The sequence below is a fragment of the Geotrypetes seraphini genome, chromosome 5, assembly GCF_902459505.1.
Source record: "Geotrypetes seraphini chromosome 5, aGeoSer1.1, whole genome shotgun sequence".
NCBI lineage: Eukaryota > Metazoa > Chordata > Amphibia > Gymnophiona > Dermophiidae > Geotrypetes > Geotrypetes seraphini.
The window spans coordinates 136,487,815-136,510,088 of NC_047088.1; the positions used below are offsets into that span (position 1 = coordinate 136,487,815).

At 43.4% G+C, this 22,274-nt stretch overlaps 1 protein-coding gene across 8 annotated transcripts in view; it reads left to right on the forward strand.

The window, feature by feature from the left end:
- Positions 1 to 22,274, forward strand: part of PIKFYVE (phosphoinositide kinase, FYVE-type zinc finger containing) — a 936,520-nt gene that overhangs the window by 207,685 nt on the left and 706,561 nt on the right. For all 8 annotated transcript variants that reach the window (XM_033947121.1, XM_033947126.1, XM_033947127.1 and 5 more), the window contains exon 7: positions 8,503 to 8,592. In XM_033947121.1, the coding sequence (XP_033803012.1) occupies positions 8,503 to 8,592 (90 nt within the window). The remainder of the gene's footprint in view (positions 1 to 8,502; positions 8,593 to 22,274) is intronic.

Genomic DNA, 22,274 nt, shown 5'->3' on the forward strand with positions numbered 1-22,274 from the left:
AACTAGAAATAGACAAAATGTATAAACAGGCAAATAAGAACCATAATAGCATATGTAGGGAGAGAACAACATTCAAGGCTCCAATCTGCTAGATGTCCCAAACAAGAGCCAATTAAGGCTGTCCCTACAGAGCTAGCATATCGCCAATCAAGTGAAGATCAGAAGAAATTTCCAGAGACAGCCGCCTCATCAAGTGGGACTCTGCGGGTGCAGCAAGTGGGTATTGAGATAGTTGACTGCCTCCAAAGAAGAGTCAAAGGAGTGCCACTGGCCTTGATGTTGAAATTTCAAAGTGGCTGGGTAAATGAACATGAAGCGCACCTTTTTCTCCGCCAGAGTAGTGCAATGGGGATAGAATAATTTCTGTTTTTCTGTTAAGGCTGCAGAGTAATCCTGAAAAATTTGAATCTCTGCATCACCAAATTTCAATGTGTCTCATTGTTGTTTATACTGATGCAGAATTTCAACTTGATGGTTATAGTTGAGCACTTTAGCAATGACCATCTGTGGCAGAGCTTCCCTATTTTGTTCCCTTCCAATATGATGGGTGTGCTCAATGCAGAGGTGGTCCACATCTCCCCTCATGGGGAAGGTATCCCGCAACTAGGCTTCCAGCGTTTTTTAGCAGAGCAGGGCCCGCCACCGTTTCAGGGAATCCCAGGAATCTGAGGTTGGACCTGTGTGACCAATTTTCCAGGTCTTCCAGGCGTTCTGCCTGCTGGCGAGTGAGATCAGTCAAGGCCTGTAAAGTGGTAGTCTGTGTCCCCTGGGTGTCTTCTAACCCCGAAACCCAGGTTTCTAGCTCAGTAGTGCGGCGGGCAGTGTCCGTAATAATGGATTCCAGCCTCTGTAGCTGTTCAGAGAGGCAATCCAGGCCTGGCTACAGCACCAGCGTTACAGCCTGCGTGATGTCCCGCAGAGTTTTGGGGGAAAGTTGACTCACCGCCGCCGAAGTTCCGGCCGCCATCTTGTCCTCCATGGGTTTCGGGCATTCGCAATCTTTTTTAGTTGTGTGGGAAGCCATTGGTAACGTCAGTGATGCTAAATATTTTTCCATGCGCCGAACCTCCTATAGAGCAAAAGCTCTATATGCTCTACAATGGAGAGATAAGTGCTCTGGACTCGGGACCCGGGAGCTCAGGCAAGAGACGTCTGCCTGGGCTTACTGCATCACGTGACCTCTGGACAAAAGTATGTAATGTCCGAAAATCTAAAACAGAACTAATTGATCTGATTTGCTGAAGCCAATGATAACCTTTTTTAATCACTTGTGAAATCTGGGAATCAAAAGAGAGTGCAGAATCAAAGTGGACTCCCAGATAGTGAAAGGATATCACAGGGATCTTTTTCCTGGAGGGATTACTATCTGAATTTTCTATGTGATTTGCCTAAAATGTAGCAATGGGATTTGAACTAGCCTTCCCTGGTTCTCTTGCCTGGTGCTCTAAGCCTTAGATGACTACTGCTGGACTTTCTATGCTGTAACACTTGTTATCCTAGGACAAGCAGGCAGCAATTTCTCACATGTGGGTGACGTCTTCCACGGAGCCTGGTATGGATAGTGAAAAATGTAGTATCACTTTAAGCTTCAAAGAAGCTTTGTGATTGTCCACACTCTGCATGTGTGAGTGCCTTTTCACCAGATGTCGACTCGTGGTACCTCAGTTCTTTCTCTGCGGAGTGAAGAAGTTCTACTTGGACTTTGTTCAAGCTATTTTCCTGCCTTTCTGGTGTGTTTTTGGATACCTTCAGGTTTATTTTATTACTATTGTTCTTGTTTACTCGACTCTCTGTTCTTCATATGGTTTTCTGTCTAACTCCGTTTTTGTACTTTTTTTTGCCTCAGTTCAGCCTAGTCCTGTTCCTTACCTCAACAGCAGCCATTGAGCTGTTTGATTTAGCAGCTGCTGTGTTTCCTCTCATGTCCAAACTAGAGGTCTGCACGGGAACGGGAATTATGGGAATCCCACGGGTCTTTTGGGAACCCCGTAGTGATCCCCCCAGGTTCACAGGACTCCTTCGCGGATCCTCCCCAGCTCCACAGGACTCCCGTGGGGATGGATGCTGGTTCTCCAGGGTTCCCACAGAAATGCTGGCCTATCTGTGTTCCAGTGTTCCCTCTAAGGTTCTTCGATCCCTCAGTGCACCAGTTGCTGATTGCTACTCACATGTGAGAGCTCTCTACATCCACCAATCAGGGAGACAGAGCTGGTGCTTGATGGTCAGTCATGCGCACTTCCTTGTAGAAGTGCTCCTGATTGGCCATCAAGCTCCTGCTCTTTCTCCCAGATTGGTGGAGGTGTAGAGCTCTCCCAGTAGTAAGCCTTGGTGTGAGATCTACCTTAAAGAATCTCATTGGCTCAAGCCTGCCACCACTCACTGTGGCTGTGCAGAGGAGCACGGTAGAGATTGGACAGCATAACTGGGCAGCTCCAGATCCAGACTACCCTGCATTAAACTGCTTTAGCCCAGCAGGTTCCAACATTAAATATGTAACTTAAAAAAAAAAGAGCGGAAGGGGAGAGAATTGCTTCACTGAGCATCTTCTTTCTGTTCATCAAATTCTGCCTTAAATCTACTTCTTTGGGGTAGCATTTTGTTGATATGTCAACCCCACCTGACTGGGGAGAGGGAGGGAGAAGGGGTATTGGTTTTATGCCTGTTCTGCAGATGTCTCACTTTGTTTTAAATTTTCTGTAAAACTCATTTAAAACTAAAATCAAAACTGTCAGAAGTAATTGCTGCTTTTTATGGGGACAGGTAATTTTTATTGGGGGGATGGAGGAGATTCCTTGTGTGGAGATTCTGGGGAGAATGGGCGGAATTCTGGTGGGGATGGATGAAGATGGGCAGGATTCTGGTGGGGTCGGGTGGGAATGTCTGTCCCCGCGCAACTCTCTAGTCCAAACCAGCCTCAGGGTTTAAGAAGTGCACTCGGTGCAACCGGTCCATTTCAATTACTGACCCACACAAGTAGTGTCTCCAGTGTCTTGGACTGGAGCATTGAGTGGATCCCTGTATCCGCTGTTCCACTTTCAGAAACGGTCTCTAAAAGTCCATCTCCTCCAGCATCAAAAGTTATTGGGGACGCCGTCAACTTTCATGTCATTGGAACAGAAGATATCGACACTGGTGGTACTGGCATCGATAACTCCATCGATGTCAGAGTCGGTACCAGCATTGGGTAAGCTGTCTATGAAGCCACCTTCCCAGCAAGCGTTGCAGGCATCTCTTTCATCGAGCCCTCAATCGATGCATGCCAAACGTCGATGCCATCATTCCCCATCGGTGCATGCAGTGTCATCTGCACGGCCCCTCATCGGAGTTACCATCACCCTGACATCCTGTAGCAACTGAAGTACCTGTGCAATAAACAGTACCAATGCAATCAATACAGGACCAGTTGAAGGAGCTGTTACACCGAGAGTTTGCTATGATTCTACAAATGCAAGCGGCACCAGTGCAGTTACAGCTGGCCCAACCTGAGCATGACGCAAGACCCCATGATACCGGACCTCTCTCTCCTCCTGCTAAAGCCAGTCCTAAAAGAACATTGAGGTATATCGGTACTGAATCCCAGTCTCCTTGACGTAAATCCACCTTGAGGCACTCTCGACAGCGATCACCATTGTCTTCATCATTGGATTGGTACCGAAATCAGCATCAGACTCCTGCAACTTCCAATCATAAACACACCTCTCCACTATCTTATAGAGCAGTGTTTAGCAAACTGTGTGCCTCCTGAGATTTCAGGTGTGCTGCAAGATGCTGGGGAGGAGAAGAGGCACCAGTTGACTGTCTACAGGATGCTCCTCGCGCAACAAGAGGTACATCTGTAGGCAATCAGCCGATGCCAGCGCCTCTCTTTCAATGCGTCTTCCCTGCTGGCACCTCCCACTGTCTGGAGGGCTTTCGTGCATGCGTGGACATTGACATGATGATATCACATGTGCATGACTTTGTCACATCGACATCCACACACTTCTGGACTCCTCGAGCTGCAGCCACTACGTTTAGTATGCCACGGCTTGACAAAATTTGCAAGACACTGTTATTGAGAGTCACTGGGGATTCCTGACCTTTCTCAGCATAATGACACTGAGCCAGAGCCTGACTTATAATCTCCAGTCATAGGGCATACCTTCCTCATCCTAGGCATTGGCTCTCCTCCAGAAGGTTTGTTCTTCACCAGATATATCTGACAAATGGGGAAGCCTGTTCCTATCTGCATGGAGACAGATGCAGAACCAACGCAGAACTTCTAGAAGCCTTAGATTTTGGTGAGGCCCCCTAAAGACCTTCTTAAGCAGCCTTTTTGTCATGAAAGACAAAATGCTTAAGAACTGGGAGACACCTTTTAACTTTTCCAGCAACTCCCAGAAGACTAGACACTTTTTATAGAGTTCAGTCCCGTCCAGGTTTTGATCGACAGCAGTTGCAGCACCAGTCCCTACTAGTTGAATCTGCCTTGAAGAAGTCTTCTAGCACTCTAGTATATGCTAGTGTGCTTCCGGGCAGGGAAGGCCGCACTCTTGATAAGTTCGAGTGGTGTCTATTCCAGAATTCCATGCTGACTAGTAGGACACTGAGTTATAGTTTCCATATGTCTTTCTACTTGAAACAGCTCATTAAATCTCTCTCAGACTTTGAACATTTATACCATCTGACTGTCTCAGGCAATTACAGGAGGTTACACACAATTTATTTCAAACAAAAAAATTAATGGCCCATTCTGTGGTCAACGCTTTTAATGTCACCTCTCGAGCATCGTCTATGTCCATTGCCATGAGAAGACTGGCTTGGTTTTGAGTCTCTAACCTTGACATCAACATTCAAGATTGCTTAGCCAATATTTCCTGTTTGCGGGTGGAATTGTTTGGAGAGAAAATAGGAGGCCGCTTAAAAGCTCACAGCACATAAGCAGATAATGTCCACCTTGGCCTCTGCTAAGATGCAGCCATCTAAGTCTTATTCCAAGTAATCATATCAACCATATAAGAGGCATTATCTTGCTGCTGCTTCTTTGTCTAAGCCTCCTCCACTGAAGAAGCAAAGACAACACCCTCAGAAGCCTCAGCCACAGCAGTCTCAGAAACTGACCCAGTCGTCTTGACATGCTTCTTGAGAGCATAGCAGCAACAAGTTCATTGCTCCCTCCTTCTCTCCCTATTGGTGGTCGACTTCAATCGTTTCATCAGCGCTGGACTCTTAATTATCACCGACTCTTGGTCCTCCACATTATAAAAAGAGGGTTACTCCCTACATTTTCTAAACAAGTCTCCAGACAGCCCTCCAAAAGAGTCCTCTTTAAATTTCCAACAGACCCCCCCCCCCCACCCACACACACACTTCTTCTTCAAGAAATAAAGGCTCTTCTGGAGCTCAATGCATTAGAACCAGTACCTCCGTCTCAAAGAAATCAGGGGTTTTATTCCAGATAATTCCTTATCCTGAAGAAGATGGGTGTTCTTCGTCAGATGAACGTGACCTCCGAGCACCTCAACAAATATTTAGTCAAAGAAGTTTTGCATACTGTCTATAGCAACCTTATATCCTCTACTCAAAAGGGATGAGAGGCAATTCTCTCTAGACCTCAGAGAGGCCTATATGCACATCCCCATAAACCCAGCTCACAGAAAATGTCTTCGATTTCGCCTGGGTCACCTTCATCTTCAATACAAAGTGCTACCATTCGGTCTGGCATCTTCTTCCAGAGTATTCATCAAGTGCCTCATAATGGTAGCAGCAGTTCTCTGTTCTTACGGTTTTTGAGTCTTTCCTTACCTGGACAACTAGCTCATCAAGGATTCTTCACCACAAGGAGTTCAAGTGACTCTAGAAGCTACAGTCACCCTTTGAGCTCTTCTGGGATTTGAAATCAACTATCCAAAGTTACATCTTCAACCTACTCAGATATTAGAATTCATAGGAGCAGTTTTCGACACACCTCATCTGCGGATATTCCTGTCTCAACAGAGACAAACAACGCTACTTCAACTATGCGCTCGTGTCCACTCTTCAAAAGATCTCAGCAAGACAGATGATTCGCCTTCTAGGTCATATGGCATCTGCAGTGCACGTGGTTCCTTTTGCTCAGTTTCATTTCAGACCTGCCCAATGGAGTCTAGCATCCCAATGGACCCAAGCAACAGATCCACTTTCTCATCGAATCAGCATCTCCTCACTTCTCTGTCATTCCCTGCAATGGTGATTGCAGCCAGCGCATCTGTCCAGGGGGGTTACTGTTCCATGTGCCTCCACACCAACAAGTGCTGACAACAGATGCCTCTATGTATGTGTGGGGAGTGCATCTTGATGGTCTCTGAACTCAAGGGGCCTGGTCCCTTCAGGAGTGTTCCCTTCACATCCACCTTCTAGAGCTCCAAGCCATCCGCAATGCTCTCAAAACTTTCCAGGATCATCTTCTCAACCAAGTCGTCCTTGTCAGAACGGACAATCAAGTAGCTATGTACTACATCAACAAACAGGGATGCACGGGATCTCTTCCTCTTTGCCAGGAAGCTCTCCGCATCTGGAACTGGGCGATTGCAAGAAACAGTTTTCTCAAGGCTATCTATGTTTAGGGCAATGCCTTAGCAGACAATCTCAGTGGCTTTCTTCAACCACATGAGTAGGCTCTACGTTCAAAAATCCTGTGTCACATTTTTTCCCTCTGGGGGACTCTACAAATAGACCTGTTTGCGTCTCCCACCAATCACAAGTTACCACATTTTTGTTCCAGACAGTTCTCCCCACATTGTCTGGAAGCGGATGTATTTCTTCTGGGTTGGTTGCACAGGTTTCTCTACTCTTTCCATCAATTCCTCTAATTCTCAAGACCTTGTTCAAACTCAAGAGGGAATCAGCCACCATGATTCTCATAGCTCGTCGGTGGCCCAGACAACCTTGGTTTTCCCTTCTACTTCAACTGTCGATCAAGGATCCCCTTCCACTACAGATCTTCCTGGCTCTACTAACGCAGGTCAGGGCTTCCTTCTGTATCCCAATCTGCAATTGTTACATCTCACAGCTTGGTACCTTTCAACTTCAACATAGAAGAGAACAATCTATCGGCTCCAGTTCAAGCTATTTTAGCCTCCTCTAGGAAACCTACTCAGCAATTTTATTGGCTGAAATGGATTTGTTTTGCTTCATGATATACTCTCCATTACCTGAATCCTATAACCACCCCTTTTTCTGCAGTACTGGACTATCTTTTATATCTCTCAGACTCTGGCCTCAAAACCTCTTCAGTCAGTGTTTATCTTGGTGCTATCAGTGCTTTTCATGCTCTCCTTGATAGTAAACTTTTAGCTAAGCATCTTCTCGTTTCCAGATTCATGAAAATACTCTTAAACTACAAACCTCCACTCAAACCGCTTCCGGTTTGGGACTTGAATGTGGTTATCGCTAGTCTTATGAAGCATCCATTCGAACTTCTCGCATCTTCTCTCAAGCACCTTACCTGGAAAGTAGTCTTCCTGGTCTGTATAACTTCAGTTCAATGAGTTAGCGAACTCCAAGCATTAGTTTCTGACCCTCCATATACTGTTTTTCACCATGATAAAGTCATTTGGACTCATCCGAAATTCCTTCCAAAAATGGTCACAGAATTTTATCTTAATCCATTGTGCTACCTTTGTTTTTCCTGAAGCCTCATTTTCATCCTGGAGAAAAGGCTTTTCACACTGCACTGTAAATGTGCCTTGGCGTACTATTTGCAATGCACAAAGCAACACAGAATTTCCCCTCAACTGTTTATTTCATTTGATCCTAACAGATTGGAAGTTCGTGTCACCAAATGGACTATTTCAGCTTGGTTAGCGGACTGCATTTCCTTTTTGCTATGCTCAGGCTGGGTTGCTGCTAGAGGGACATGTAACAGCACACAATGTTCGAGCCATAGCAACAACAGTAGCTTTTCTGAGATCCACTCCCATTGCAGATATATGCAAAGCAGCTACTTGGTCCTCCATTCATACCTTCACATCTCATTATTGTCTGGAAACATTTTCCAGACAAGGTAATAGATTTGGCCAAGCAGTACTGAAAAACTTATTTGCTTCTTGAAGACCGACTCTCCCTCCATCCTGTTTTCAGTTAAGCTAAGGAGTCCCACATATGAAAATATGCTGCCTGTTTGTCCTAGGACAGCAGGCAGATATTCTCACATACCCTCCCACCTCCCCTGGATGGCTTTGTAGCTTTCTTACAGAACTGAGGTAGTGCAAACTGATGTCGGGCGGGAAGGCACTCACTTGTGCGGTGCGGACAATCGCAAAGCTTCTTCGAAGCTTCGAAACTACACTTTTCATTGTCCATACCGGGTTCCATTGATGACATCACCCACATGTGAGAATATTTGCCTGTTGTCCCTGGATAACATATGTTATGGTAAGTAAAGATTTGCTCTTTTAAGACAAGTGTCTGTTGACATGATGAACTGTTGATGTCTCTCCACTGCTGGTGCACAAAGTTATTTTGTTTCTGATTTGTTTTTAGTCTAATTCATCAGGAGCCATCAGCTGCCTCGCTCTCTACACGTCTTGCTCCTGTGCAGGAGGATACTGGGAAATCTCCGGCTCGCAACAGGTAAGTTAATGGACACTTACGATCTTCGAAGAATGCAGTGATCTCAAGATAAACTGTTGTCCTAGATCCTTTGGTTTTTGGTTGTTGTGGGGTGTTTGTTGTTTTTTTTTTTGGTATTTTGCTAAAAGTTATTGTGTTTCATTATTTTTCTTTTTGAAAAGTTTTTATTCTGATGCTTCTTGTTAGAATGAAAGGTATTCCTGCTAAGTTTGATAAACACTGTGGGGGAAGTGTATAAATTGTTTTCAGAGTTCGACACTGGGAAGAGCTGCCTAAACTAGTATTCTTCAAAGGGTGCTCTGCCTGAGTTGCCTTTTACTGAATAGTAATTCAGTATAGATTTTTCCCGCACCTAACTTTGGGCATGGCACTTACATCTGCCAAAACCTTGTCCCAACTAATCGAAGTTAGTTGCGTAAATTACTTTATTCTGATGGGAGGGAAGGATGGTTGTGGGGTGGTGGCAGGGGGAAGCGCTGCCAGCGAATCCCGAGTAGGGCTTATTTTTGGGGTAGGGCTTATATTAAGACCTACTCCGAAAATCATGCTAGAGCTTATTTTCGGGGTAGGTATTATTTTCGGGGAAACACGGTATGTATATTAAATTTGTAACCTGTTCTGGGCTCTTTGGGAACAATGGGATAAAAGTAGAAATAAATAAATAAATAAATAATTAGTTTGTGTGTGGAACTGTGATCTTCCAAATTTCTGCGACTAATTTTCATCAACCTATATGGAACACAGGGATGTCTCTCCTATGATTGTTTATATACTAGTTCTTTAACACTGATAATAAAAAGTTGTTTTAATTTTTTTAAGACCCTTTCTTTAGGGCAGTCTAGAAGTGGATTGTTGCTCTTTGTTGTTATGACCCAATATTATGGACTTCTTTGCCTTAGAAATTAAGGAGCAGAACTATTTGTTTTAGAAAGAAGATGAAGATGCAACTCTTCAGGCAAACTTTTAGGTGGTGTGCATTGTCATGAATTGGATTTTATTGTTTGAAGTTATATTTTAAGCTTATGCTGTTTGTTTATTCATGATATCAAAATGTAGAAGGGTTTAATATGAAAAAGGAATTCACAGAAGCTTTATTTTCATGTTAGAAAGGAAAATCTTGCTTAAAAAAGTGTGTGTCATTAAATTTTAATCAATGTCAAGGTATTTGTGAGTGTTCATCAGTTGGTTTTCTGGAATATTTTAGGACTGTGGTGTGTTTAGGTCCATGTTTACCAAAGCTAGGAAAAATTGGCTTATCTTTTTATAATTCTTTCAGTGTTGATCCTCCTTATTACGAGAGCTCCATCTCTTGCTATTTTCTCAAGTTCACTTGGTTCTACCTTTTATGTTGCTATCTACTGTTAATGCTGTACTTCCTTCTTACACTCAAATTTACAGCCAGTGTACTGAGCTGTTAAAATCTCTGCTTAGTATCTGATTTCCCTGGGAAGTATAAAGTTGTTCTTGCTCAAAATGGAATACTCATCAGGAAGAGCCACAATCTTGCTGAGTGGTATGTATGACTCAGAACTGCTAAGTTACATAGTAAAATACATAGTAACATAGTAGATGACGGCAGATAAAGACCCGAATGGTCCATCCAGTCTGCCCAACCTGATTCAATTTAAATTTTTTAAATTTTTTCTTCTTAGCTATTTCTGGGCAAGAATCCAAAGCTCTACCTGGTACTGTGCTTGGGTTCCAACTGCCAAACTTCCGTTAAAACCTACTCCAGCCCATCTAAACCCTCCCAGCCGTTGAAGCCCTCTCCAACCCATCCTCCCCCAAATGGCCATATACAGACACAGACCGTGCAAGTCTGCTCAGTATTGGCCTTAGTTCAATATTTAATATTATTTTCTGATTCTAGAGCCTCTGTGTTCATCCCATGCTTCTTTGAACTCAGTCACCGTTTTCCTCTCTACCACCTCTCTCGGGAGCGCATTCCAGGCATCCACCACCCTCTCTGTAAAGTAGAATTTCTTAACATTGCTCTTGAATCTACCACCCCTCAACCTCAAATTATGTCCTCTGGTTTTACCATTTTCCTTTCTCTGGAAAAGATTTTGTTCTACGTTAATATCCTTCAAGTATTTGAACGTCTGAATCATATTTCCCCTGTCCCTCCTTTCCCAGGGATCCCTGAAGAAGACTTTTTGTCGAAACACGGACCGTGTTGGGTCCTGTATCCCTAGCAGGCTAGATCCTTTAAGGCTTTTATGTGGATAACCTATTTTTATGTGTATGATTTCAGTGTACCTTTGGAACTTTGACACTTTCAAATAATGTTCATTTTGGAACATCGTCACTCCACAGAGTTTTTTTGGTTTATGCCTCTCTTTATACAGCCGAGCATCCTTCTGGCAGCAGCCACCGCCTTGTCACACTGTTTTTTCGCCTTTAGATCTTCGGACACTATCACCCCTAGGTCCCTCTCCCCGTCCTTGCATATCAGCTTCTCATCTCCCACCATATACAATTCCTTCTGATTATTAATCCCCAAATGCATTACTCTGTATTTCTTTGCATTGAATTTTAGTTGCCAGGCATTAGACCATTCCTCTAACTTTTTCATATTTTCCACTCCCAGTTCGGTGTCTACTCTGTTACAAATCTTGGTATCATCTTCAAAAAGGCACACTTTTCCTTCTAACCCTTCAGCAATGTCACTCACAAACATATTAAACAGGATCGGCCCCAGCACAGCACCCTAAGGGACTCCACTACTCAGCTTTCCTTCCTCCGAGCGACTTCCATTAACTACCACCCTCTGGCGTCTATCTGACAGCCAGTTTCTAACCCAGTTCACCACTTTGGGTCCTAACTTCAGCCCTTCAAGTTCGTTCAACAGCCTCCTATGAGAAACCGTATCAAAGGCTTTGCTGAAATCTAAATAAATTACATCTAGCATATGTCCTCAATCCAGCTCTCTGGTCACCCAATCAAAAAATTCAATCAGGTTTGTTTGACAAGATTTACCATGAAAAGCTAAGTCTGTTTTTAAGTTGAGCATTTAAAAAGACAAAAAGTATTTAAAAGAGATTTAAAAAAAGAAAAAAGTGAGAGAGTATCATATTCATAGATATTACAGGGACTAGTGCAATGATTGAGAATTGAGCCATATCAGTAGTGGGCTAAAAATTTTGCTTACCCAGTGGTCTCATAAGCTAAAAACGGTTCTCTGAGCACTGAGAAGTGTTAGGTGTGTATTAAAATCACCTGTGTGCACATATAGTTATATCTGTTTGCAGTTTAGTGCACTTGGGGGAATTAATTATTCCTGGATATATATTTGGGGGACCATTTCATATTAGCCATATATTTAGTATCAAGCTTCCTAGAATACACAAGGACAATATTATTTTTCATTCAACATGGATTACATTAAAATTTATTGACTGTTTAACTCCTATTCCGATACAGTAAACTAAATGTCAGTCCGTATGGTTGAACTCCAAGATACAAATTGGTGAGTCTAAAATCCTCTGGAAACAGTAGTTGCAGGCATACGTACTCTAGATCAGTGTTCTTCAACTGCCGGTCCGCAAAAAAATCTTGCCGGTTCGTGAAGGATTTGGGTCCCCGCTGCAACAAAAGGTGCCGGCATGAGCTGACATGCAATTTCCTGTTGCCGTCGTTATGCTGGGACTGCTGCCGTGTATGCCTCCTGCCTTTGTTTCCGCACCCCTAGACCAGCAGCGGCAGCTCTGTGTACTTTTAATTTTGGCACATAGCTGCCCCTAAGCAGTAGTTTATCCGTGGTTTCATGAGGCAGCCTCGGGGCCTTTGGTAGACCGGCCCACATCGCATAATCGAAGTGGGCCGGCCTACCAAAAGCCCTGAGGCTGCCTCATGAAACCGCAGCTAAACTACTGCTTAGGGGCAGCTGTGTGTCAAAGTTAAAAGCACACAGAGCTGCCCCTATCCTAAAGAGAGGAAACATCTGCTGGAGAGGGAAGGGAGAAGGGGTACTCCTGGACAAGGGAGGGGAAGGGGGTACTGCTGGACAGGGGAGAGAAAGGGAAGGGAAGAGAGTTTTTTTCGATATGGGGAGGAGGAAAGAAGGGGTACTGCTGGACAGGGGAGGAGGAAAATTGGAAGGAAACAGCTGGCAAGGAGATTAGAGGAGGGGAAGGAGTCAGGATGGAATGGAGAGATCAGATGAGGGAAAGATAGAGGAATGAGAAAGTAGAGAGAGATTGATGCTGGGAAGGGGGGTCAGACCATGGTGAGACCTCATCTGGAATACTGCATGCAATTCTGGAAGCCACATTACCGCAAAGACGTGCAGAGGGTCGAGTCGGTCCAAAGGATGGCCACCAGATTGGTCTCAGGGCTTAAAGGTCTCTCATACGAAGCAAGACTAAACAATTTGCAGCTCTACACTCTTGAGGAACGCAGGGAGAGGGGAGACATGATTGAGACGTTTAAATACGTCACCGGACGTATAGAAGTGGAAGATAACATTTTCCTTCTCAGAGGCCCCTCAACCACAAGGGGGCACCCGCTCAAACTCAAGGGCGGGAAATTTCACGGCGACACCAGGAAGTATTTCTTCACGGAGCGAGTGATTGATCAATGGAACAAGCTTCCAGTACAGGTAATCGAGGCCAGCAGCGTGCCAGATTTTAAGAATAAATGGGATGCCCATGTGGGATCCCTATGTGGGTCAGGGCAAAACATTGGCTAATCTTAAGGGGAGGGTCTATAGAGTGGGCAGACTTGATGGGCCTTGGCCCTTTTCTGCCGTCATCTTTCTATGTTTCTATGTTTCTATGATGAGAAATAAGGAGAGAGGGACAAAGATGCTAGATCTGGTGTAGGAGAGATAAAAATGAAGAGAGCAGAATGAATCATGTAAAAAGGAGAGAGGGGCACAGGCTGGATGGAAAGGGGAGAGGGGCTTAGAAAGAAGGCAGATACCATATGGAAGGGAGAGATGCTGGATTGAAGAGACAGAGGGCAGACGCTGGATGGAAGAGAGTGAAAAGATGATGAAAGCAGAAACCATAGATGACAAACGGTAGAAAAAATAATTTTATTTCTATCTTGTGATTAGAATATATCAGATTTGAAATATGTATCACTGCTAGAGCTGATGTTAGACATAACTGGAGAGTGCAAAGCCCAGACAGTGCTTCTTTAGCTTCCAGCTGGCTTAGGGCTCTCTCTGACCAGGGGGCAGTTGCCCTAGTTGCACTCCCATAACACAATTCCTGCCATGTGTGACTGCGGTATTCTGTTAGCATATTTGTGTAGCATTCTGTAATAATTTGGCTTATTCAGTTTTCTTGATAGTAGAAGGGATATATGTGAAGGGGAGGGGAGATCGGGGTTTTGTTAATCCTTGCCCTGTATTATTTGTATTTATAAAATGTCAATTGTACAGAATATTGTTTCTTTTTATACTTTAATAAAATATGTTCAATATAAAATCATAACTATTTGAGGCTTGTGCAGATGGGATCAGACGGTTTGCGGGACCAAGCTCGCGGGGATGGAGCGGCAATGGGATTTTTAAAAATTTCAGTCATAGTAATTTGCTGGTCCACAAAATAATTATTTTATTTCCGCTGGCCCATAGGTGTAAAAAGGTTGAAAAAACACTGCTCTAGATCAGTGTTCTTCAATTGCCGGTCTGTGGACTGGTGCCGGTCCGCAGGAATTTCCTGCCGGACCACAGGCCCACAAAACCACAAAATTAAAATACACAAAGCACACTGTATGCTTCTCAACATTCGTTTCTACCAGAAAACAGATAACCCCATGCAAATGCAGGACCAAAAACTAAAAGTACTAATATTTACAAACAAACCCTAAGATGCAAGACTCTGCATGCAGTACAACCCCAGAGGAAAAAAACAAATGCATTTCTTCCTGAACAGACAGCAGATGTAGATCAATCACTAAATTAAATAATAAAATCATTCCCCCTACTATTGTTGTCTCCCTCCCTCCTTGCTTTACCTTGCCTTCTGGCCTGCCCCCCGGTGTTATCTTCGGGCTGGCTCCCTCTTCCTCAGTGCTGCAGTGCTCAATGCCGTGGGTAGAGGCTCCTATGCGCATCTTGCGCCTGAACCGGAAGCCTTCTCTCTGACGTCGCAACATCAGAGGAAAGGCTTCCAGATGAGGTTCGGGATGCGTGAGGAGCCACTGGCCATGGCATTGTGCACTGCAAGAGACGGACCCCTGACATCATTGGGTCCGTCTCTACTGACTGATTTTCTTTAAATTGATACCGCTGCCGCGGTTCACTGGGAGATGCTTCAGTTACCTAGCCAGGATGTTGGAGGAGACTTTGTATTGCTGCCCCGTGTCTCCCGCAGCAGCAGCAGCAGGGCTCGGTGGTGAAATCGGGCAGGAACTGCAAGAGACGGACCCCTGACGTCATTGAGTCCGTCTCTACTGACTGATTTTCTTTAAATTGATACCGCTGCTGCGGTTGCGGCCGCAGGGCATAACTGAAGGGGCGTGCCCTAGGGGCAGGTCTCGCCCCTTGGGAGCCCCTTGGAGCAACGAGGAGCCAGGGAGCAGGAATTCAGGTCATATAACATTAATCTGTCATATCATGGGAAAAAGGAAAATTAAGCCTAAGAGTTCAACACCTGCTGTATCTGGTCCCATGGTCAGGCATTTGGCTTTTGCTATAAATAATCCACCACAACCTTCACTTGATATGAACTCTCCCATATCGGGTGCATCAATGAGCCCCCTCGAAAGGACTCCCCCCCTTCACCCAATATCAAGTGATAGCGGGAAAATTACCCCTGCTATTTCTACTGAATATGTGGTATCCTCTAATCAGATAAGTAAATTAATCTTTACTGAAATACCTAAACCACTTGAATTTTCAGGTGTAGTAGAGGATCAACCACTAGCAGTGGAAAAACAAGATAATTCCCTTAAAAATTTGTGGTTAGGTATTTTTAGAGTTGAAGGGTTTCTCAGAGAATCAGTGAAACAAACATTGAACTATTCACAATCTGTGTCTCAAAAATTTGAAAATGTGGATGCCAATTTATGTTGTTTGGATAAAAGATTAAGTGTGGTTGAAACTCAAAGTAATAAACTGCAAGCTGTCTCAATATCTGCTGTTAAGGATTCTACGATGTTACATTCCAAAATGGAAATGATGGAAAATATGCATAGAGTGAGGAATCTCCGCTTGGTTAATTTCCAGAAATTTTGTTAAGAAAATTTTTTAAAGAAATACTGAGATTACCCAATGCGGATAATTTCCCAATAAATTATTATTATATTTCGCAAAGGAAAATAAAATCCGCCCAGGAGGTGGACCATCTGGTCACAAATGAAATAAATTTGACAGAATTTTTGGAAGATAGTCAGGATGTGATCCAGAGTAGGTCCACTATGGTAATAACATGCATGAGTGAGATAGATAAAATGCTAATAATGAAACTTTATTTTAAAAATAGGTTGATAAAATTTTGTGGAGATTTGGTTAGAATTTTTCCTGATGTTTCAAGAGCTACACAATTAAGAAGGAAAGAATTTTTGAAATTAAGAATAAGAGCTTTAGCTCTTGAGGCATCATTTTATTTAAAATTTCCTTGTAAATGTCTTGTTAAATTACAGGACATTGAATATGTATTTTGGGATCCCATTCAATTGCAACAGTTTCTAATAGCTCGAGAACAGAAATGAGTTTTCTTTTTCTCTTTAAATGTTTCACTACTGAGAAAATTGGAGGATGTAAGACTCCCAAATAGTAGGGAATGGTCAAAGATTCATATGAATCAAGAACCAATTCTTAGTTTTCTTCTTATTTTTGTTAGTTAAAAATGTAGCATGTCTCCCCATTTGTTGTGGGCTTGAAGAGGAATTTTGTGTTGTATGTATAAGTATAGTTAAAATTTGGTGTAAATCCTTTTTTTTTCTTGGTATCATCTGATATTGTAATTATTAAATCTGTATATATATAAAAAATCCCCCACAGATGCATTCTTACAAGTTCTGCAAGTCTGCCTTCCAATGGGATCATTTGCCTGTCACATGGATGGAGGGCTACACCTTTCGTTCCACTTCGAAAGCTCCTTTCCACAAGGAGGAGTGAGCAAAGAACTCCTAAAGCAACACCTCCTGGCTGGCTCGCCAGTTAAGCAGCGTACTGCGCTAACCCCGCCATTAGATGTACAGGAACAATGACAATTGCATAAATTTTTCCCAATCAGATATTGTTTATTATTAGAATTAACAGAACTCTTGAGTCAAAAGGCAATTTGTGCAAGGGAGCCATATATAGTCAAGCATGTCAAAGTACATCTCTCCTGACAAATATAAACTCCGGGGAATCAAGGTTCACTTATATATTTTTGCAATACCTAGTATGACATCATACCTGTCAACCAATCAGCCAACAGAGGCCAACCTTAGATATGAACAAAGAAAATTCCTTTTAACATAGCTACCAAACTCAAAAAACAGTTTTACAAATTATATATCTGTTCACAAAACTTTCTGCATATGTATAAACATTATACTATACCCCCAGAAACTTTGAATCCAAAACAGCTTTCTGTGTCAGGAGAAAACTTGCTTTGGAAAAACTGACAGTTTCAAGTTTCACTGACACACACAAAACCCATATAACCTCCCTTACTGAAAATTGCTATGTGGGCTAAAGGAGCCCACCCTTCACAAGTTTCTATGGTAGGCTAAGTTAAAGGTCAAAGAGGTCAGACAACAGATGTTCCCTTTCAGGATTTCTTCAGGTTTAAAATATATAAAATAAAGTTTGCAAACAATTTCTCATTTCCATACACATACAGTCGCATATTGGATCCCATTCAGTCACTCACACGTCATATTTTATTCATATACAATAATTCTTTAAAACATATTTAGAAAAGGTTTTCTTCTCTACCCGGCATTGGAATGTGAAATCAGATCTTCTCCTAGCTAACCAGTTCAAGAACATTCTGTTCTTAAGTAGGCCATGAGGATCTTTTGGCGCGAACCCTTTAGACCAGTGTTCTTCAACCTTTTTACACCCGTGGACCGGCAGAAATAAAAGAATTATTTTGTGGACCGGCAAACTACTAGGACTAAAATTTAAAAACCCCGTTTACGCCCCATCTCCGCGAGCTCGGTCCCCGCAAACCATCTGATCCCATCTGCACAAGCCGCAATTATGATTTTATATTGAACGTATTTTATTAAAGTATAAAAAGAAACAATATTCTGAACAATTGTGATTTTATAAATACAAATATACAGAGCATAGACCAACAAAACCCCTGTCTCCCCTCCCCTTCACATATATCCCCTCTACTACCAAGAAAACTGAACAAGCCAAGTTATTATAGAATACTACACAGAAATATCATGCTAACAGAAAACTGCAGTCCCCAGTTATGTCTCTAGCAGGATATATTCTAATGACAAAATAGAAATAAAATTATTTTTTTCTACCTTTTGTTGTCTCTGGTTTCTGCTTTCATCTTCTTTTCACTCTTTTCCTTCCAGCATCTGACCGTTCCATCCAATGTCTGCCCTCTCCCCCTTCCATATGTATCTGACTTCTTTCTTTGCCCCTCTTCCTTGTCCATCATCCTCTCTCCTTTTTACATCATTCATTCCAGCTTCACTGCCTTCTTCATTTTTATCTCTCTTACACCAGATCTAGCATCTTTATCCCTCTCTTATTTCTCTGCTGACCCCCTTTGCAGCATCAATGTCTCTCTACTTTCTCATTCCTCTCTCTCCCCTTTCTCTCATCTGATCTCTCCATTCCACCCTGACCCCCTTCCCCTCCTGTAATCTCCCTGCCAGCTGTTTCCTTACTTTTTTCTTTCTCCCTACCCTCCTTCCTTCTTTTCCTTCTCCCTTCCCTCCTCCCTCTATCCAACATTAACTCTCTTCCCATCCCTTTCCCTCCTCCCCTCCCAGCAGCATCTCTCCTTCTTCTCCCTTCCCTCCTCCCTCTATCCAACAGTAACTCTCTTCCCATCCCTTTCCCCTCCCAGCAGCATCTCTCCTTCTTCTCCCTTCCCTCCTCCCTCTATCCAACATTAACTCTCTTCCCATCCCTTTCCCTCCTCCCCTCCCAGCAGCATCTCTCCTTCTAACTCCCTTCAAGTCCAGTAACAGCTCTCCCTTTTCCAGACCTTCCCAGCCTCCTACAGTGGCTTCCTCCCCTTCCAGCAGCTCTCGGTACTTGTCTGCAGGAAGTTGCCGGTAAATCACTGCCCTGGCAAATTGGAGAGCTGGTGGGAGGGGAGACAGCCACTGTGAAGGCTCCCCAGGATCTTGTTTGCACACGCTGACCATCTCCCTCCACCTGCACCTGAATCTGCAGCTCTCTCCGGTATAATCGCAACTTCCCCGCGGCCCTCTTCAGCAACTCGGCAGGATCAAGACACGCTGCCGACGTCGGGACCTTCACTCTCTGAGTCCCGCCTATTTTGTTTCAACTTCCTGTTTCCGAACAGGCGAGACTCACAGAGGGAAGGCCCCGACGTTGGCAGCCTATCTTGATTGCCTGAGGCTGGGAGGAACATTAATCAGCAGGAACTGCAGTCGGCAGGAAATTTAACTGCCGACTTGATCTCGCCGGCCCTGTGCGGACCGGCAGAAATTTTTTGCGGACCGACACCGGTCCGCGGACCGGCGGTTGAAGAACTGTGCTTTAGACAAAGAAAAGGCACAAAGGAAAAAAGAAAGAAACATGGAGGCAGATCTAATACCTCTACAAGTGTGTTATGTATATATATATCTGATGTCTCCTATGGTGTTGCTTAATCCAGCAAAGTACATATAGCGAATATTATTATGCTTTTTCTTCCTAGTACCCCCTATTGCAGGGGTGCCCAATAGTTTGATCGCGATCGACCGGTAGATCGCCAAAGCAAAGTGAGTCGATCGCGGAGCCCATCCCGGCTCCGTGATAGATTCACTTTTCCTTGGCGATCTACCGGGCCGATCAGCCTTCCTTTCCCCGACGTTAATTCTGCCGTCGGAGAGGAAATTCGGGCCAGCCAATTGCTGCCTGGCTGGGCCGGAACTTCCTCTCTGATGGCAGAATTGACGTCGGGGAGAGGAATGCTGGTCGGCTCAACACAGGGAAGCAGGGAGAGCTTGGGGCAGCGGCGGCTTTGGGGCCTGTTTTCCGATGGCGGCGGCAGCGGCTTGGGGGCCTGTTATCCGATGGCGGTAGCCTCAGCTTGGGGGCCTGTTCCCCGATGGCAGTGGCTTGGGGGAGGGCAGGGAGACAGAAGGAAAGAAGGGAAACAGAAAGAAAGAAAGGGGGCATGAAGAGAGAAAAAAAGAAAGGGAGGCAGGGAGAAAGGAAGGACAAGGAGAGAGGAAGAAAAAGTTGGGGGAGGGAATGAGGTCTAGAGGAGAGGAAGCATACAGGCTGAAAGAAGGGAAGAAAGATTGGATGCACAGTTAGAAAAAGAAAGTGCAACCAGAGACTTGTGTAATCACCAGACAACAAAGGTAGGAAAAATTATTTTATTTTAAATTTAGTGATCAAAATGTGTCTGAATTTATATATGCTGTCTATATTTTACACTATGGTCCCCTTTTACTAAACCGCAATAGCGTTTTTTAGCACAGGGAGCCTATGAGCTTCAAGAACATCACTGGGCATTCAGCGGAGCTCCCTGCACTAAAAACTGCTATCGTGGTTTAGTAACAAGGAAGGGGGTATTTGTCTATTTTTGTATGGTTGTTACTGAGGTGACAGTGCATAGAGTCATCTGTCTTGACCTCTTTGAAAAAACCCCGGAATAGGAATGATAATTAACATTTTCTATGCGTACAGTGTGCTTTGTGTTTTTTTTTATTTTATTTTATTGTTGGTAGATCATTTTGACTTGGTCATTTTAAAAGTAGCTCGCAAGCCCAAAAAGTGTGGGAACCCCTGCCCTAGTGTTTTTCTGTTAATCTCTAGTTTTTCTGGCCTCAGCTACAATCCATATTCAGATTTTTATTTTTGAATACCAAAACCTTTCATGGGCTTCTACTTGGGCATGGCCTTATCCATCACATAAGCATCTAATTAGATTTACCCGAATCATATGAAAGGCAGGTCAACATATTCAAAATTTTATATCTTGCACATTATCCATTCCAGTGCAGCATATCATAGTGCCCCCTGGCTGCCACTACTCAGTTCTACTCAATATCCAACAGCATTTTCTCTGTTAGTTGCTATTCTCCTTCTGGGAGTGATATTGCTGTTTATAGTTAAGTTATTAGTTTCATAGTTCTGCTTGGCTATTTGTCAAACTGATTATACTTGGGATTGCACAGCCCATTTATAGTACAGCCAAAGGTTTGTGTCTCAGTCTCCACCTGCTGGTTGAGGTACGTTAAAACCATCAGTGCTGTGCTAGTCTAGAGGGACTAAAAGAAAGAAAATTAGCAGGTAAGAACCTAATTTCTCCTTTGCACTCCTTTGTATGGATATATTTTCACTGAAGAAGTCACTGCAAATTATCATTTCAGTTGGAGGCGGGGTCAGAAGTCATCTGCAGAGCTGCAATATTCAGCCATTATACAGATAACTTAGCCCTTTAATTCTGACCGCATTTATAGCAAGAACAAAGTTAAGGGAGGCCTGCTGTAATGGGCATCGGAGGCTGGGTGCAGAGCTGGACAGGGAGAAGAGGAGGGCTGGGTGCAAGGCAATGCAATTGAATATAAACCTTTTTTGGAGGGAAAAAGGTTACCTTGGTTTATATTCGGGTTGGTTTATATTTGAGATATAAGGTAGTTTTCACCATATGTAAAGATGTAAGCTGGAGTGGTTTGTGCAGTTCCCTATTCCACCTATCTATAATCACTGTATAACATTTGAGGAGTTGATTTTTCAATAATCCTTTGTGGAACCAAGACACCAATACTGAACCCCATGCATCACCTTCAGATCTCTTATTTGCCCCCCAACTCAGTGAGGGACATCCAGAGGGGAATGAGGCCAGATAATGTTTGAGTTGTCAGAAAACAAACTGAAGAAACAAAGAAGTCGTGGAGAGTCGATGTCCAAGATGAAGGCTTTATTCAAATAAATAAATAATCCACATAAAAAGCAAACTGATCCTTTTGATCTAAAAAGTAATCTCTAATTTTTCTGGCCTCAGCTACAATCCATATTCAGATTTTTATTTTTGAATTCCAAAACCTTTCATGGGCTTCTACTTGGGCATGGCCTTATCCATCACATAAGCATCTAAGTAGATTTACCCGAATCATATGAGCATCACTTATCCATCACATAAGCATCTAACTAGATGTTTATTAAGATTTGATATACCGCTCCTGCATATCACTGACCTAAGCGGTTTACAATGCAACAATTGATTAAAGAAAGGAACTCCATTGAAGATAGAAATAGAGATAAGATATGTATCGTGCTGCTGTAGTTTTTCAAAAATTATGATAAGTTCCATCTTCCTTAAACAAATGTTCCTTCTCCTTCCATTGAAGAAAAACCCTGCTATCTCTTCCTAATTTAAACTCTGAATTCCCCAACCAGTGTAAAAACACTACAGTGTATGTGTGTGGTGGGGGGTGGTCACAGGACTAAAGAATGACACGGGAACAAATTTTTCCCTGTCCCCACAGGAACTCTTTTCCCATCCCCGCAAGTTCTTTTCCTGTCCCTGCCCCATTCCTGCAAACTCCATCCTCATCTACACAAGCCTTAAACACTT